Source organism: Kogia breviceps, chromosome 15, assembly GCF_026419965.1.
Source record: "Kogia breviceps isolate mKogBre1 chromosome 15, mKogBre1 haplotype 1, whole genome shotgun sequence".
Lineage (NCBI taxonomy): Eukaryota > Metazoa > Chordata > Mammalia > Artiodactyla > Physeteridae > Kogia > Kogia breviceps.
In genome coordinates, this window is record NC_081324.1 from 27,253,216 (window position 1) to 27,271,521 (window position 18,306).

Consider the following 18,306-nt stretch of genomic DNA (forward strand, 5'->3'; position numbering starts at 1 on the left):
TCCCCTCCAGGGGTCTCCATCTGTTCCCTTGTCTGGACATCTGTCTAGCATCAGGACCAGCATCAGCATCAGGACCCGTAGCATCGGGGTGGTTGTGACTTGGCAGCACATTAGAATCTCACGGAGAGCTTTTTGGGGGTCATTTTAAAAGTGCAAAGTTTTATTTATTTTTATTTTATTTTTTGTATTTTGGCTGTGCTGCACGGCATATGGGATGGTTCCCCGACCAGGGATCAAACCCAGGCCTCTGCAGTGAACGGGCCGAATCCTAACCATTAGGCCACCAGGGAACTCCCTCACGGAGAGCTTTTAAAGCTCCTTCGGCCACACAGGCTGCTTCCCGGGTGAATTGGATTAGCACTTCCGGGAATGGGATGCAGGCGGTTCCAACGTACAGTGAAGTTTGCAACCTCCTGGCCTAGACTGACAGAGTCAGCTGCTTGGCGTGGCTCCAGTCTCTCCGACCTGGGGCGTCTAGACCCTGGAACCCGTGGCTGTGGTCAGAGGTCGGGGGTGATGAGACTGAACCTCACCCTTGTGGCTCTCCCCACTGCCTTGTGATGGAGGTGTTGCCATGGACCCCATTTTAGAGGTGAGCAGATCAAGGCCCTGGGAGCGGGGTCGGGGTGGGGGGGGGGTTGGGAAGCGCACACCTTTGCTCCTCCTGCGAATGGATGACCACTCGATGTGAAACACGTTCCTGGACTTGGGGTGCATAGCCTCCGAGCCCTCATCTGCCTTTGGGCTCGTCGTGGGCGGCTGCCCCCCAGCGCTGCCTGGCCGGGGGCAAAACAAGACAGGTCAGTGTCCCACCCTGGACCACCCCCCGAGAGGCAAGCAGAGAGTGCAGGGAAATCATGTGCAGAACCAGAGGAGCATTGTGGTCTGAGCTGCAGTAGTGATCGCACCAGTATCTGCGGAAAAATCCCTCTTTTCCGTTCTTCCCGATGAAACTTCCACTTCCTTTCCTCACAGAAACTGCATCCCAGACACCTATCAGTGTCAAGATAAGGATGGGCCAGCCTGCCTTGTTTCCCCAGTAATGCACTGCTCTAAGACCTCCTTCACTCGGCCTCGGACTGGCGTGGATGGTGGACCCGAGCCGACCGCCCGTTCCCGTCCTTCAGCCGGTGCCCTGGCCTCCGCCTAGGGTAGCGAGTTTGCGTGTGCGTCCTCAGTGCTCGCTGCACATCAGAATCACCTGGGTGCTTAAAAAATGCCTGACCCCTACCCCAGACCAATTTTAAAAATCGGAGTTTTTAATGCCCAAGATGTTTTAGGAGGTGGCCCTAGTTTAGGTGCAGTTTAGGCTGAGAACTTCTCATCTAGGGTCTTGCTACTCAAAGTGTGGTCCCTGGACCAGCAGCACCGGCCTCCTCTGGGAGCTTGTTAGAAATGCAGAATCTCAGTTTCTACCCAGACTGATGAATCAGAATCTACAGTTCAACAAGATTCCCCAGGTGGTTTCTGTGCACATTGGTTTGCTCTGTGGGGAGCTAAGAAGCTGCAAGCAGCTACAAGAAACATTTCTACCCTTGTGGAGAACAGAGTAGCTTATCACTTGGGACAGGTTTTCTCAAATTTGGCCTGAGGATTGACAGTGTCAGGTCACCTGACGGCTTGTTATGATGCGTGCCCCAAACCCTACTACGCCCGCCCCACACTGACCAATTGGAGTAGGTGGTGGTTCCCGGGATAGGCAATTCTGACACTTTCTGCTTGTGGTTCCAGTGACGTCTAGAGTTAGATGATCAAGTGGCTGCCTGGAATAGTGGAGAGCTTTCACACTGTTACTACATTTGCACACTTTTGTAAGTTAACTCACTTGGGCGTTGTTATCACCAAAAGATGGAAAATTGAGGCTCAGATGATTTCTGAAGCATCCTACAAACAGTGAGCCATGTGGCTCTCAGCCCTCAGTCCTTTTCTCTGCAGCCTTGCTGCTCAGGGTCTGGTTTGTGGACCGGCTTCACGGACATCCAAGGCAGCTTGTTAGAAATGCAGACTCTCAGGTCCCATCTCAGACCCACTGAATTGGAATAAGTTTTTTTAAACGAGATCTCCAGCTCACTCGTGTGCACATTAAAGTTTGAAAAACCTGGTCTAGTTCACACTGCTCATGGAGAAACAACTTTAGCGAAGCTGAGAATATAGCAGGACCAACAACCGGAGTATGTGGGACATGTGTGAGCAAGGAAGATATTCTGTCTATACTCTCAGATTGAAAGGTCACACATGTGACCGTGTCCCTTCCCTCTAGGCTCAGGATGGGAAAAAATCTCCTGTTTCACTCATCACCCTGCTTGTGGGTCATGGAGCCATAACTCCAGAGGCTGGAAAAGCCCCCTTTATCCTGTGCTTAAGACACACGTGGAATGTCAGCCTGCCCTAGGGCACCTCTGCAGATAGGTTCTGGGCCGGGGGGTGAGGAACAAGGGCGTATTATTGCATCATCTGGCAAAGCAGGGCATTCTGCCATAGCCAGTCCACAGTGTACACCTCCCAGGCTGGAAGGGCACCTCTGCTGGCCCAATGCTTTTCATTTCTCACGTGCCAAGGGTCAGCCACCCTAGCCATGCCCTGCACAGAGCCATATTTTGACCTTAGCATCATAGGTTCAGAATTGCATGGATCTTTAAAATCACAGTCTACCTCCCATGTCCAGAGAAATCATCTCCCCCCACTCAAGTCACATAGTTTATTAATTATGGCACAGCCAGGAGCTGCACCCAGGTCTCCAGACTCCCAGTTCGCTGCTCTACAGATGGTCGCGGAAGACCTGGTTCCCGTTTCCTGCCCTGGCCCTTCGCTTTCAGCACTTAGATTGTGCTGCTTGCTCAGAGCCCAGGAAAGTGGGGCAGGGTCCACAGTGCTATGTGTTCCCAGAATCGATGTCCCAGCCGCAGAAACAGAAATGAAGAGTATCTTTCTTTTCCTTGAACACATTTTTTTTTCTTATTTAGGGTGATTGGGGAGGTAGCCCCAAATGTGGTCTGACATAGTGCTGCTCCTGGACCTCCCGTGGGCAGGACGGGAGTGCTGAGCTGTAGACCAACCACCCAGGGAGGGCAATGGCCCCTCCAGATGTGCCGGCCAAGCGGTGAGGACGACAGGTGGGAAGGATGTCACAAGGAAGATTGGAGAGAAAGTAACACATTTCCTGAGGCTGTGAAAATACTTAAAGCTAAGGTGATAGCAACTTACCACTACCTTTGGGACAGATTCTCAGGGCTTTCATAATGGATAAAGGCAACTTCAAAAATATCGTGAACACATCTATCAAATGCTCTAGAAATACATGTTCCATTGGTGTGGTGGGCAAAAAAGAAAACAACAATAACACTGGCCAGGAACCAGCATCGCTCATTCTGCCTGGCATTTTGCAAGTCATGTAAATTCATCTACAGTTTCCCTCATTGCAAGCACGGCTCTCAGAAGGAGATATACAGACCCCGTAGAGCTGACCTTGCAAACCCAACCTATAGAATGATGACAGATATTTTGGAGGGTACCTGCTATTTCGTTCTCATATTGTTATGAAGATGAAATTAATGTTTGCAAAATGTTGGGGAAAATAATTTTGCAGCTCTTATATCAGTATCTCCTCAGGGAGGCCATGTCTCTGGAACAGCTTGTGCTCTGGGCAGGGTGGGTCCTTAAGTCAGGGCAGGCCTGGCTTTTTATACCTACCATCACCCACTCCTACCTCACGTTCCTGTCTGTCACCTTCACAGGATGGTGGGACCCTTGACAGCCTGGGTTACAGAGGTTTATCTTGGCACTTCCAGCACCTAGCATGAGCCTGGCCTGTTGTAGGCACTCAGAAGTATTTGTTGAATACATTAATGAGGGATAATTATCCTACACATTTTAATTTCTGAATAGTAAAATGAACAATCGTTGGCTATTTTGGGGTATGAACTATTAAAAAATAATATATCTCATTGTAAATGTTAAATGCTTGATAAGTATTGAAATAAAAGTGGGTCTTTCATAGGTTAATGATGGTAATAGCTGAGTTGTGTAGGGATTTAGAAGTTTCAGGGCAAGAGCTGATTATCTCCAGCAGTACCTGGAGAAAAGAAGGGAAGTTTATAAATGTGATAAACTGATTGGCCATCTTGACCAGCCAACCAGAAACCCAGAAATCCTTCATGAGTGAATAGAAGAACCCAGTTAATGAGAGAGAATAAGACAGGCCACTGAAGACAGAGATCTTGCTTGATGTGATTTGTTTTCGTTAACACGAGATTACACCAGGTGGTTGAAAACCCCAAAGCTTCTTGGAAGAGGGGAGCTGGGTGTTCTGCAGCCCAAGAACAAATTGGTTTTTGACAATAACTTACTCTGGGGAGTTCTTTCCGGCTTCCCCTTTCCCCCGCCCCCAGCATCATGGCACACATAAAAATAATACTGTGTAGCATGGTGCAGAAAATAGATGATGGTGTTTAAGGCCTGGGCCTGAGGACTCTGGCCACACCAGCCCCCCTCTGTCTGCTTCGAGGACCAAGGGCTTTGCTCTCTTGGCTCAGCTACATATGTGCTGAGAAGCTCTGTCCTTGAGAACCTGCAGGTAAACCTTAGCAGCTGAGTAACTCCTCGGCTTTCCCACCTGGTGTAGGAACTGCCGCTCCCTCCTTCTCTAACAAGCCTTTTAAGTGTCTCAATGTGTGTAGCTTCACACTGGGGCTGTTCAGGACCATTTCAGGAGCACGGTCCCTGTCCTTGAGGATTGCCACCATCCTGTGCTTTAACAGGCAAGGGTCCAGTGATGCTTTCCTCCCATTGACTCAGAGAAGGAGAGAATAGTCATGAGCCATAATGATTTGTTCAGAAGCACTTTTTTTTTTTTTTTCTGGAGAGTAGTATCCCATAGTACCCACACCTCTACTGACTGCTAACATACAGAAAATGCCATCCGTTCAAATATCATGGGTAAAAAACATTTTACAGAAGAGCTCACCTGTCAAATACAAGTTTGAAGCTTACTGCAATTTCTTTGAGGGGGAATAAAATAAACCCAAACCGTATATGACATCTTTCAGAAGAGGAAAAATGATCTAGTCTATTTCACTAAAATCAACCTTTACTCAAGCCTTTACCTATACTCCTTCTACAAGCTGTCTTTCTCAGGTTTTGAACAGGTTTTCCTATCTCCTGGAGGTGGACCAATACTGCCCATCTATCACTAGCAATGCCCAACATATAGAGGATCTGGAACCTACTATCAAGACCCTTTTGTCATCCCTCCACAGATCACTGGGTCTCTTATTCCTCCAACTTACTGTGGCAGACACAACCACACACCATGAGGCAATTTCCTAGCTACTATGCCAGAAGGATTTTTTGAACTGACAAGAGTATATAATTTGATATTTTCCTACACCCAGTTCTACAGGATAACACTTTGGCCGCAATTTGGGCATATGTTTCCCCATGTGGAAGTTGAGCTTTGCACTGTGATGTGTAAGTTTCAAGGCTACTCTGTGTGTGTGTATGTGTGTGTGTGATATAGATACCTGTGGGTGGTAAATGAGGTGCTATCTTTTTCTGTGAAGTTGTGTTTAGTTGACATTTTCAAAGATCATTCTATAAACTATCAGAGGCATCGAACGTTAGAATTGGAAAAGGCTTTAGAGATTATCCAGTCCAGCCCTCTCATACAGTCCCCCCCCACTCGAGTACCCCCCCCCCCAATAGAGGAGGAAATGAAGGCTTGGAGTACTGGGGGGACTTTGGTGTCTCTGACTCATGCAATGAAGACATTAATTAGCATATATGAGTTGGTCCTTCATTTAACCTCATGATGCCTTATGACAACCTCATGAATGAGGCTGAAGAGTGTACAAAGGTCAGAGTGCCCATTCTGTCACTGGGGTAACACCTGACTGACCTTCCTTTAGAGGGAGTTTTCACTCTCCTTTCTCTATTTACAGTGAGCTCACACCTCAGAATTACCTGTCTACATTGTCAGTTTCCCTCCTTTCAATCCATCCTGTGCTTTAACTGTTAGACCATATCATTACATGACTCTGTTACTCAACAATCTACATGGCTCCCTATTGCCAAGAGTACAATAATGCTCAAACTCCTCTGCCGTGCTTTCCAGATATTCCACAATGCAGCTGATTTCATCATCCTGCTCATCCTTCCCTGCCCAACACACACCCTGCCTTGACATTCTGGCCTTATCTCTGGCCCTGTGTGCCTCACCTCTGGCCCTCTGTGCCTCTTCTTGCCTAGTTTCTATCCACCCTTCAATGTCTGCTTTATGTTCTACTTCCTCCATGAAGCCATCCTTGGCTTATCTGGCCACATGGATCATTCCATTATTTGCAGAAGGTACCCTAGATCCATCTTTTGGAGTTAGGGCCATGGTGGACTTTTATAGTTACAATGCACATGAAAATTTTCCAATCAGATGAAACTACTTGAAATGATCAATCCTTGATAACCAAGTGAACTTTAGGTCTAGGCATTAGCAGAAGAAAACTGAGGCCCAAAGAGAAGCAGCTTCCTTGAGGCTACACAGCTAATTAGACATGGAGCTAGATTTTGACGTCCTGGTTTTGATTCTTTTCTCATGTAGTGTAGGTGTTTTACAGATAGTCAGAGCCTTCGCAAATGATATCAATGGACTTATGACGTTTTTATTTAAAAAAATTATGAAGTATATCATATTCTAATAGGAGTAACAAAAGTCACCAAAAACAAATAAAAAGAACCCACCTGTGTACCATTGCATTTGTGACATCCAATGAAAGCCCAAGGAAATTCTGGGCCATTGTATACCGCTTCTTCTCTTGTCACAATGTTTCCATACACCCTTTCCCCCATATCCTCTTCCCTGCCACCCTTTCTTTGCATTACCAATGGTAAACATAGCTAATTGATCATAGCACTCTTTCCCAATAAATTTCAATACAGCCTCAGAATCCTTCTTAACACAAAGCTCCAGACAACCAATAGCAGTTAGTCACAGTTGGCACTTGAGAGTAAACTTATTTTTCCCCTCTAACCTTAAATGAGGGTGTGGATGCTATACAAGTCTGAGAGAAGAGGTATGTGAAAGCAGGCAGAGGCCTGACCATGGGCTTTCCAAGACTCACAGGATGGCCTAACTTCAGCAAGTTCACCAAGGCTCATATCCTTTGGGGCCAGTTTTTGAGGAGATCACATTCTCTGATCAGATAACTTCAATGTCCTGGAATGTTGTTCCTCATGGCATGGCTATCTGTTTCTTGCTGGATTTTTCTATATCCACGCTCTGTAGCTACACACAACATGTCTAAAGTAATCTAAGATGGCCATGTAAGAGAGGGCCATTGAGGAGATGGGCAGTTAAGCTGGGATGTTAAGATATTTGCGGGTCCTGCTCTAGTTCTATTGGCTTGTCTGTGGAAGGGGTACAGGACCTGAGGAGAGAGGCCAAGGAGCCTGGACCAGGTGCCTCCACCCTGGAAGCAGCAGGTAAGGAAGGACTCCTGCGAAGAAGGTTTTCAAATCTACCTCATTAGCATCCCACAGTCAGCTCAACAAGGGGCTGCCCTGGGAACCATACTGATGTCAGAGCTGTGGGTTACAGAGTTGTGGAAAGGATGATAAATAATATGAAGGCTCATCCAGTGGGCAAGTAGGTGGTAAGGGGATTTGAGGGCTGATGGGTTAACTTGGATCCATCACCAGATGAGCAAGAAGAGCTCAGGGTTGTGAGTTAGAACACCTGGGCATTTGTCCAGGCTCATTTATCACCTGGGCAGGTTCCTGGACAAGCCATGGTTTCCTCATCTAAAAGTAAAGGGTTTGAACTATAACTACTTAAGAGCCCTTCCAGCTTCAAGCTTCCAGGATCTGAACTCTCTCTGGAGTTCTTAATAAGGTCCCCCACCCCAGGATTGCCCTCCTGCAGCTCAGCAGAAGAAAGGAATGGAAAAAGATTGGCCTATCTTTTTTCTCTTCCTTTGAAAAGTCAGATAGATGGTCCAGTTGACTAGGGCTCTATCTGATTCATTTCTCTCCCCCAGGACCTCTTACCTGAGCTCTTTTTGATTTTCTGCACAGGGCTGGAGGAATCTAGACCACCAGGATTTGGGAAGAAGCTTCTTTCCAATTGGGCGGCGTCTCTGGTCCTCAACTCAGGCGCTGGACTTCTCCCTAAAGCTGAACCCCTTCAGTTCCCAGAGCCCACAGCTCATCCTTTTACTGTCTTTCTGTAAATTCCCTTTGTGTTTCCTAACCCTATGCCTTGTGCACACCTTCCACTTGAGGAAGGGTACCATGGAGGAAGAGGGAGAGGAAAGTCAACGTTCTTCCTGCAGCTTGCTCACTCTCCGACTTTCCTAAACTCCCCGAGGAAGACTGGCTTGGCTACCATGGTTCCCCCAAACTGGTTTGATCAGGCAGGTTTCCTTTAAAGGGCCAGAGCCTGGACTGCCTGATAATAGCTTCCCTGTCCTCCCTCAGGCATCACCTCCCAGTTACTCCTCTCTTTAGAATTCTTGCTCCAGTATTTGCCTTTAAAGCAATTACCTAAGTGTTGTCTCCTGGGGTGCCAATTTGCCTTCCCACCTCAATGAACTCCCTTAACTCCCCCACAACAGTCAGGGCACAGGCTGGGGAACAGTATTGCCATCAGCGTCTTGATGGATATTTCTGCACAGCCTAATACTAGATGCTGTCTTTCTGGTTTTGTGGAAATTTTTAGACCTTTCCTCCTTCTGACTTCTGCTGACTGGTCCTAGGGGCTGTCTCAGAGCAAGAAGGGCATGACCTAATCCCCACATCCAGAAAGGACTCTGAGCTCTATATATTAGGGAAGCGGCCCTCCCAAGTCCCATGAGGCCTTTGGGGGGGGTGGGGCTCTGGTGGGCTGGAGTCTGGGGATGAGGCCCAGTCCAAACATGTTTTGTTTGGCTTTGTGAGTATGATGCGTCAAGCATCAACTGTATACCCCACCCCTGCACATGTATACCCCCAGCCCCCCTCAGAGACAGGGTGTGAGGGCTACCCAAGTTCAGAAACAGAACCTCACACTGAGGATATTAGCTACACCTGAGTAGACAAACTCCCCACTGACGTCAAAGGCCCCCTTCTCACCAGGCCAGGTGTTTTGGAACTGCAGAGGAGGGGTCCTGCTCACGGATGGCCTCATGAAGAAGGAAAGCAAACAAAAGAGTGGGGGAGGAGCCCAGGCAGGACCCACATTCCAGGGAGGGGTGGGGAACTGACAAGAGGTCAGCTTCCTGCACAGGGGGCCTTCCTTTGGTGTTGCAAGTTCAAGGCCCATGGCTGTCTGCTGAGGACAGGTTCCTTTTCCCACCAGCTGGCTGGCCTCTTGGCTCAGCTCTGGAGGCCCATCTCCTGACCTCTTGCTCTAGCCTCTCCTTGAAGGCTCCTGAACTTCCTGTGGTGTGTTCACTCCAGCCCCTAAGCATCTAAATGTGACAGGGAGATGCTACCCACGTAACAACATGTAACCAGTTTGAAAAGACAAGAAATGATCACCCGGGAGGGAGGAGCCATCCAGGAAATTCTCACACATTCCATGAGCCAAATGGAGCTGTGTACTCAGAAGTGTGGTGAGTATCTGTCATGCACACTAGATTAGGGAGGGGCAGTCGAGTGCTCCTGGAAAGCAGAAGACTGAGGTGGACTCTTGTCCCCTGAGGGTCTTAGCAGAGGCCACAGCTCAGATTCTGGGGTATCCCCAAGATAATCTATGTGTACAGATTATCTCCTGGAGGGCTTGGTCATCAGAATTTACTTCAGAACTAAGTCTTCTTCATAATGCTCATGGCTTCAACTCTGCATTTCCAACTTCATAGGGGGAGGAGCCTGCATTGACCTCCAGGAGCCAAACTTGGGGAGGTCAGATTCCTCCAGGGGAAAAGCCTAGAGTTCCTGTGGAATAAATGAAAGCCGAGCTAGAAGTTCCCCGGAGAGTTACTTCCTTTACTTCATTCTGTTCCAGCAGCCTGTGCTGCTGTAGGAGGGGCTGGCAACTCCTATTTACCAGTTCACAGAGAATAAGGACTTATCTAGCAATGCCCCCTGCCTCCCTCCTTGGGGTCTTGGAATTCTAGTTCCATTAGGGACAGAAGTGTTCTCTGTGGATTCTTCTATCTTCCCTGAATGGCAAGAGGCAGGGAAAGCCAGGCAAGTTGAAAAATCTCACATTAAAAAGTGAATACCTTTTAAAGTTGTCAGGTGAGACTGTGGTTTATTGAGTGGAAATCATACCCACACTGAAACTGCCAGCTCCTAGCTGGTTTTAGGTAATAGTTGTCCCCAGGCCCTCACAGCCTTTATGACCTGAGGAGACAAAGCTCAGACTCATACAGGAAGCACAAACAAACTGGGGCACACAGGTCTGATGTAGCCACAGATGCAGGCCAGGAAGATTAAGTTTTTTGATGGGCAGATCTTAGAGGGTTGACCAGAAGAAGAATCCCTGGAGAGGGGAGAGTGATGAAGAGGAGAAAGTCAAGGACAAGGCACAGTTGAGTGATGCTGGCCCCTCAGTTTGCATTCACACAAGCAGCCATGTTGAGCATTTTGGTAGACTGACCAAATGGCTAACTAGTCAAGATCTAGGAAAAGCCATAAAGGCAGCAATGGTATAATTTTGATATACTTATCTCCATGTTCTTACCTTTTTGCCACCTTAATGATACCTCCTCCTTATTCTTCTGTAGGAACTCAGGGCTATAGAATCACTGAAACTTGGAGTTGGAAGAGAGGCTGCATTTGTCAGCTGGTCTACCCCCACCCAAAGCAAGCATCTCCAACAGGCCCCTAGCCCTATTCCTGAGCTCAGGGTCTCACAGGACAACCAGTTTTCAGGCAACTTCCATGGCGTAAAGGGACCCCTCTCCACTGATTCAATATCTGCTTTCTTATCACTCCCACATAGTGGTCCTTATTGCATGCTCTGAAGTATTGTTGAGTAAACTGACTTCTTCTTCCACATGTGTTACCTCATACTACGGACAGTCATGGGCCCAGATGTTTCTTCTCCAAGCTGAATACTACAGTTTCATCATCATTCCTGATGAAACAAAGGGACCTCCAGACCTCATTCACCCAGCCCGGCCCCATGTCAGCATGACCTCCCTTGCCAAAGATGCTCTCAGAATGTGCTATCCAGTTTTTCCTTTGTACTCTCCCCTCCTTTTTCGTCCAACCTATTCTCAGAAATGACTCCTTCAAACTAAGATGCAAGTGATTGATCATGCTTACTGTGTTACCTTCCCAGGACTGTTTACATTTTAACAGGTTCAAAGACTTGAAATGAAGGGATGGCTGGGAATGTTTGGACAGCAGGTAATGGCAAGATAGAGGACAAGAGGAGAAGAGGCATAGAAATTTTCCTGAAACCCTTAACATCATGCTTGATACTTTTCCTAAACAGAAGACTAACCCGACAAGATAATTCACTCAAAATCATGAAACTGGTGCTGTGACCTTATGTGGTACAAGTAGTCTGTGGTGACATCCTCACCTTTACCTCAGGTGAGACTAATCACCTGGTCAGGCAAATCCCCATAAAGTGAATTCCTTGAAGGCAGGAACTGGTCTGATTCTTTCCTGGTTTGTTGTCAAGGGGGCCTGAGTAACATATTAATAGTTCCCCATATAATATCTTCTGGATGAATGAGTGAATAAAGTCAGAAATACAGTTTTAAAAAATAATAAAGTTAAAAGGAAATGATAAAGGGGTAAGAATAAAGGGGTAAGAAAATACCAGAAAATAAAAAAAAGAAAATACCAGAAAGAAAGTAAGCATGGCAACATAAATGTCAGCTGAGTTGGAATTTGGTTAAAGGCACTAATGAGTATAAAAATGGGTACTTTGTAATAGTAAAAGATAAAATTTAAGAAGAAACAATGACAGTCATAGTCCATAGGCACCAAACAATGTAGCTGCTAAATATATGAGACAAATATTTCAGAAATACAAAGAGAGTTTAATAAAACTATACAATTATAGTTGAATTTTAATAAACACTTCAGAATTAAGATTCGTAGACAAAAAATAAATAAGTGTATAGAAGAGTTGAATGATGCAATTAATAAATGAATTTAATATGTATTTCCTTCAAATCAAAAATCTGCATTTTGTATGTCCAAAATCAATCAAATACTTGGCCACACAGAAAATGCATAACATTTTAAAATAGAGATTGAACAGACCATACTCTTTGCTCATAATCCAATAAAACTAGATATAAGAAGTTAAAAAATATAAAAAAGTTTAAAGTGCTAGAAATTAAAAAACACATTCTTAAATAATCCTTGCATCAAAGAGAAATAAAAAGTAAAGTTATGAACTGTTTAAAACTGATGAAAATAGAATACTTTATTCCAAAACCTACAGTACACAACTAAAGCTGTACTCAGAGGGAAATTAATAGCCTTAAAATGCCTTTGTTGTTAAAAGAGAAAGATCTAAAATAAAGGAACTTTATATGAATTTTAAAACATTAGGAAAAAAACCATTTAAATAAACCATGAGAAAACGGGAAAAAGACATAGACAAAAAAAAAAAAACCCAAAATGAGTAGAAAAGGACAAATAAATTCTAAACTGTTTCTTTGAAAAAAACCAATAAAATGGATGAACCCCTCACAAGCCTGATTAAGCAAAAGAGAGCAAAATTACATAAGATTAGACATGAAAAAGGAGACAAAGCAACAGATAACAGGAGAGATAGAAATTATCATGAGAACATTATGAGTAATAGTATGGCAACAAAATTTTACAATTAAAGAAAATGGATTATTTCCTAGCAAACTCCCAAGTTTGACCAAGAAGAAGTAAAAAAATTTATTATGTCAATTATCCTAGAAGAGACAGGAGAGATGTTTTAAGACTATTTAAAAATACAGCACAAAAATAGAACAAAAAATAGAATTTTTTGTTCTAAAACCAGAACAAAACTATTTCACAGTGATAGAAGAACTCATCAGTGTTGTAGGAGAGAAGATGAAAATGAGAGGGTGAGATGGCCAGGTCAGTGGGAAGTGGAGAGAGGGAGAAAGGGGTATGTTGGGGAAAGAGAGTTTAAGACAGTGCCTCCTCTAAAGCCCCCTCCTCCCCAACCCCACACATACATTCCTACTCTCTTTAATGACTGCTTATTTCTGTTCATCCATAAATACTTATGTTCAACTATCATTTGTATACCCAAGGGCTGCTGCTGGTAGTTTGGGGTGATAGTAGGAAAACAGCTATGATGTGCTCCCTGAAGCCCTTCTCCTTCCCTCCTGGGGGCCTGCTCTTAGCAACCCCATGTTGGTGGTGAGAATCTGTAAGGTTAGGGCTTGTGACTTACTCATTCAAGGGGACAGTAGTTGGTGAAGCTCTGGTGAAGGTGGGACAAAATGACTCCAGGGAGCTAGCTCTCAGGTCCCGAAAGGCTATTTGGGCCACTTCAGAGGACATCTGGGCATCTGTCTATGGCCTGTGGGAAGAGTGCCCTGCACTGGGCAGAGTTTTCTTAGAGGGGTGGGGGTTTTCACTTCTGCCCCACCCTCATCCATACGAGAGAGAGAGAGAGAGAGAGAGAGAGAGAGAGAGATGCCACTTCTGCCCACCAGCCTGGCTTAATGAGATTTTTTTCTGCCTCCGGAAGGAGATTGTTTAACCAAATTTGAAAAATTACCATCAATTTTCGGCCTCTTAACCCCCAAAGATTTTTTTTTTAAACATTTTATCACTCCTGTACAACTCCTCTTGGCAAGAGAATTCAGTGATTAATAATACTTGGCCCTGGCGGTTCTTTCTTACATCACACTAGCAGATAACGTGTTTTTCTATTTGTACTTATATACCTGGCCATCTTGATCACAGAGCATTATAGAGTTTCTGGGGTCCTGTGGCTTTTCCAGACTTGCTGGACATACTTTTTCCTTTTTCTGAATAACTTAGCTTTTATCCATTTTTTTCCCAATGAGTTTGGCAGCTTGTATTACAGTTAACTTTTAATTCCTGTGGGGGTTAAAGGGGAACTTGGAAGGGAAAAACAACCCAGATACCAGTGACCAAAGTGGTACCTTGTAAATGACAAACTATGAAGTGGTGTGGGGAGAGAAGGGAGGGGGAGAGATAATCTTGTCCAGTTGAGCTGAAAGCATTTTTCATATCCAAATAGTTTTCCTCTCCTGAAAATCCAATAGAAAGCATGGTTAGAGGACTGTTCCCCTCAGATCCAGTGCTTCGGGTGGAGATTCTCAAGGGCTTAACAGAGAGAAGAGGGGATTTCCTATGACAATTTGCCCATAATGAACGAGTAGGGTTTCTGGTTCTATCTCTTGTTAGAATAGCCAGGGTGGGGGTGGGGAGTCTCCCTCTGTTTTGGGTGATTGAGCCCCAGAAGCCTTCATCCTCCATATGGAGGGGTTCGCTCATCACAGGATGGTGGGACAACCTGGCCTGCATGCTCCCTTCTAACCCTGAGATCCCAGAGCCCTTAATAAAGTCTTATTGGAACACAGCTACCATCATTCATTTACATGTTGTCTAAGAGTGCTTTGCTCTATGATGACAGAGTTGAGTGTTTGTAAGAGACTGTATAGCCTCCAGAGCCAAAAATATTTACTATTTGACACTTTCTGGGAAAAAGTTGACAACCCCTGATCTATATATAAATAAAGATTGAATGTAAGCTAATGCCTATAATTGGGAAGGCAAATTATGAAGTTCATGGATAATTTTTGTTCTTCTACTCAAGGCTAACCATTTGTTCAAAGTATCATAAATCTCATAAAGCTTCCAACACCCACAAGCAGACAGGAAAATGAAATAAATCTCCCCAGCCTCTCACGTACTGAGCTCAGGTACTTTCCTCAACTGAATTCCCTGCTCAAAGTTGCTGGCTTGACCTACACTGAGAAATGCTTATCCTTCATCATGAATCATATAGGATTCTAACTTATTGATTCCTTCCTGCTATGGAATACCCTCTTGTCCTTTACTTTGACCCCTGAACATTCAAGACTCCCTATTTAGACACTTTCAGTGCCCTACCTGTCCCTGTTTTTACTTTAAAACTACCTGTGTGAAATTCCTCTCTTTAATGTAAAGCTGTACGTGCCCATCAGCCATTAGCTCCATGTACCGTGGTGCCTGCATCCCCCGAATTTTCACCCACTCAGGAACCACTCAGCAAGTTCAGTTTCACAGCATCTATTATTTAGTTAAACATGCCAAGAAGACCATCTCTTAATCACCTTTCCAAAAGACTAAATACAAAGAATGGTTTTTGTTTTAAGCCAATGACATTGAAAACATACGCCTTACTACTAGTGCCAGTAAGCTCATCACCAACTTCCTCTAACGATGCACAATGGTTAGTTAAGGTGATTTGGGCAGGAAGAGAAAATCAGCACCAGGGAAAGGGAGTTACAGGTGTGTTTGGTTCCACACGGGTACAAAGAGAAGCAAAGAAAGTGAGTGCTGCAGCTGATTGACCCAGAGTTGAGATTACAGGGAGCAGACCCAGGTCCAGGCAAAGAGCATTTCTGCCTGTAACTTGGTTAATCACCACTGAGGGACTTCTCTTCTTCACTGCTTTTCACTGTCAGGTAGTAGATGCGGTTGGCCTCTGGGTAGGTGACTTTGCTGAGTGGGAGCTTGTAGATGGCCGGGTTGTTGGTCATCAGGAGCAGGAAGGTGAGTGCCGAGAGGCAGAAGGGCCAGGTGCCTGGTGGTACACCAACCTGAAATCAAAAACACTGGCATCTGAAAATGTTCCTAGGTTCCAGGGATCCTGTGGGAGAAAGATGTGGTAGGGGTTGAGAATGGGACATTGGTTTCTGGATTTATCATGTCAGAGTAGTTGGTTTGAATTTGAGGTGTTGGTACCTTTGGGCACAATCAGAATCTTTTAATGATGGAGCTGAAAATCCCCCAGGGATGATCTCCCATATCCGGCTGAACATGAGTACTTCCATCTGTCCATCCATGTTCTCCACTGCTGGTTACAATACTCTCTCTTTCACACACACACACACACACACACACACACGCCTCTCAGAGGCACATGTATGCTATTGCCAGTCCTTCTCTGCACAAACCCTGGATAAACCTTGACAAGCGTGTTGTATGGCGTGCTAGCTACCAGAACACAATCACGAGACTCCAAATGTCCTGAAGCCCTGGCTGGGGAGGGGCACTTTAGGCTAGTGTCAGGAGACCCCAAACTTACCACTGACATTATGTTGGAGAGGGCTGCTCCCATGTATGCACAGAACAGGGCTGTGGAAAAACAAGGACCATCAGAAGTCAGCTTTCCAGGGCTCGCCCCCAGCCCTCCCCAAGAGCAGGGCTCCACTCTGGCTCCAGCAGCTTTGGTGTTTGCACCATACCCTGACATCTGGCATGTTTGCCTGATATTATTAGTTATCTTTGCAGGCAGATGTGACCCATCTCCCTTCAGGCTGTGTTCTCTGAAGGTAGAGATTAAGGCTTACATACCCCTTTATCCCGTTCCCACTTCCATGGTGGCCTTGCATAGAGTCAGGGGTCAACATGCATCTTTCACTAGTCCACACTGACCTTGGTGATGGACTAGCACAGGCTGGATAGCTGGATGATTATCTGTCTGGGGGGTGAGTGGTCAGACTATGTGAGCTCTGGATAAAGTCCCTCCTGTCCAAGATTCTGAGCTGTCGTGATACTGTTGGACTTTAATCACGTCCCACCATGGCTGGACCTTATTGGGTCCCTGAGCCAGGCATCTGGGTTCACCCATAGGATGAGAGTAGTTGGACAGTTAGGGGAGCTCATCCATACCCCTGGTGCCTCCGGACAAGCTCCTTCTACCGCTGTACCTTTGCTCTGTTTCTCTGTCCAGAACACGTTTTCCCCCATCTTTGCCTATCCAAATCCCACCCTGAAAGTGCTGAGATACACCGCAGCCTCCTCCTGAAGCCTTCCCAGATAGTTCCAGTCACAGGAATCTGACACTCCTCTGAAGGACAAAGACAGTTACAGTCTGAACTTCAAAATACCTGGCACTTTTGACTTGGTGAATATTTACAGAGCCCACTGTCTCCAAGCCCAGCCTTGTGCTGGATGCTGAGGAGGATACAAGAGACATGGAGGTCATTGACAGTCCCCACATGTAAGTGGGGAAAAAACAAGAAAAGCTCTTCTAGATGATATTCTGCCCTTTACAGAGCATGGTGTTCTGTAAAGCACCATGGTGCTTTTATTCTGTCCTTTACAGAGCATGGTGCAGGTGTAATGATCGTGGCCCATTTCTCTTCGCTTCTCTGTTTACTCTATGGACATCAGGCTTCCTTAGTGCTATGTTATCATTTTCTGGGACCTCAGTGCTCCCAGGTACATACATCATCTCACTGGATCTTTCCAACAGTCTTTTTAGATATCTTAGCCTGAATAATTGTGCAATTATTTCTCCTCTGCTAGACCATGGCTTCGTGAGGATGTGGTCACCTCTGTATTTTCCATGCCTAGCCAAGGGCCTAGAACTTAGTGGTGCCTTACAAATAGTGGTTGAATGAAGAGTTATTCAGGACAGGAACACTGCCACTAGCACACGAGGAAACATATGTGGGATTTCCTCGGGAAATTTATAACACTGTGTACATATAGTAGCAGTAATAGTGGTGGTGACTCCATCTGACAGTGGTGGAGCCTCAAATCCCCCAGCTGTTAGGGACCCTACCATTAAACCCTCTAGTGATAGGACCCAAGCCACAGTCCTTCCATCACTACTGCACAGTACTCATTGGCGGCCACCATGGATGTCACATAACCAGGGGAGTGGGGAGGGCAAGGAACAGCAGAGTGACTTGGTTGCCAGCTTGCCCAGATACCCACCGCAGACGAGGGCCAGCAGGTGGGTCTGCCAGGTAAGGGCGTAGAACATGCCACCGATGGCGATGCAGGAGAGGACGCAGTTGTAGCTCCAGAGGCCCAGGTAGATACTCTTGAAGGGCGTGGCCACCGTCAGGGCTGTGGGACAAGGTGTTGCATTTCTGGTTGATTCAGGGTCACAGCACAAAGATCACTCCATGCTGATACCAGGTCTCAGGTGTCCTCTCTTCCGTCGCTCCCCCCACACCTGCTACCCCTACTCATCAGAGGAGCCACTACAAATGGTGTCCGGTCTTAGGAAACCAACAATGGGAGGAGAGCAGTGGTTTCCACTGATTTTTCAAAGATTTCACTCAGAGGTATGACTACTTCTATGGTGAGTTAGGTAAGCCAAGGAGGTGGGGCTCCAGGCCCTCCCCACTCCTTTGGCCAGAGCAGCTGCAGTTTTAGCAAGAAAGATGT

The 18,306-nt window shown here is 45.9% G+C and overlaps 1 protein-coding gene across 1 annotated transcript in view; it reads right to left on the reverse strand.

Moving 5' to 3' along the window:
• The window catches only part of SLC14A2 (solute carrier family 14 member 2), a 61,217-nt gene that overhangs the window by 14,910 nt on the left and 28,001 nt on the right, over positions 1-18,306 (reverse strand). Inside the window, exons 8-11 of the mRNA XM_059041022.2 lie at positions 17,848-17,982; positions 16,208-16,257; positions 15,545-15,719; positions 654-776 (exon numbers count right to left, since the gene is read on the reverse strand). Coding sequence (XP_058897005.2) covers positions 654-776; positions 15,545-15,719; positions 16,208-16,257; positions 17,848-17,982 — 483 coding nt within the window. The remainder of the gene's footprint in view (positions 1-653; positions 777-15,544; positions 15,720-16,207; positions 16,258-17,847; positions 17,983-18,306) is intronic.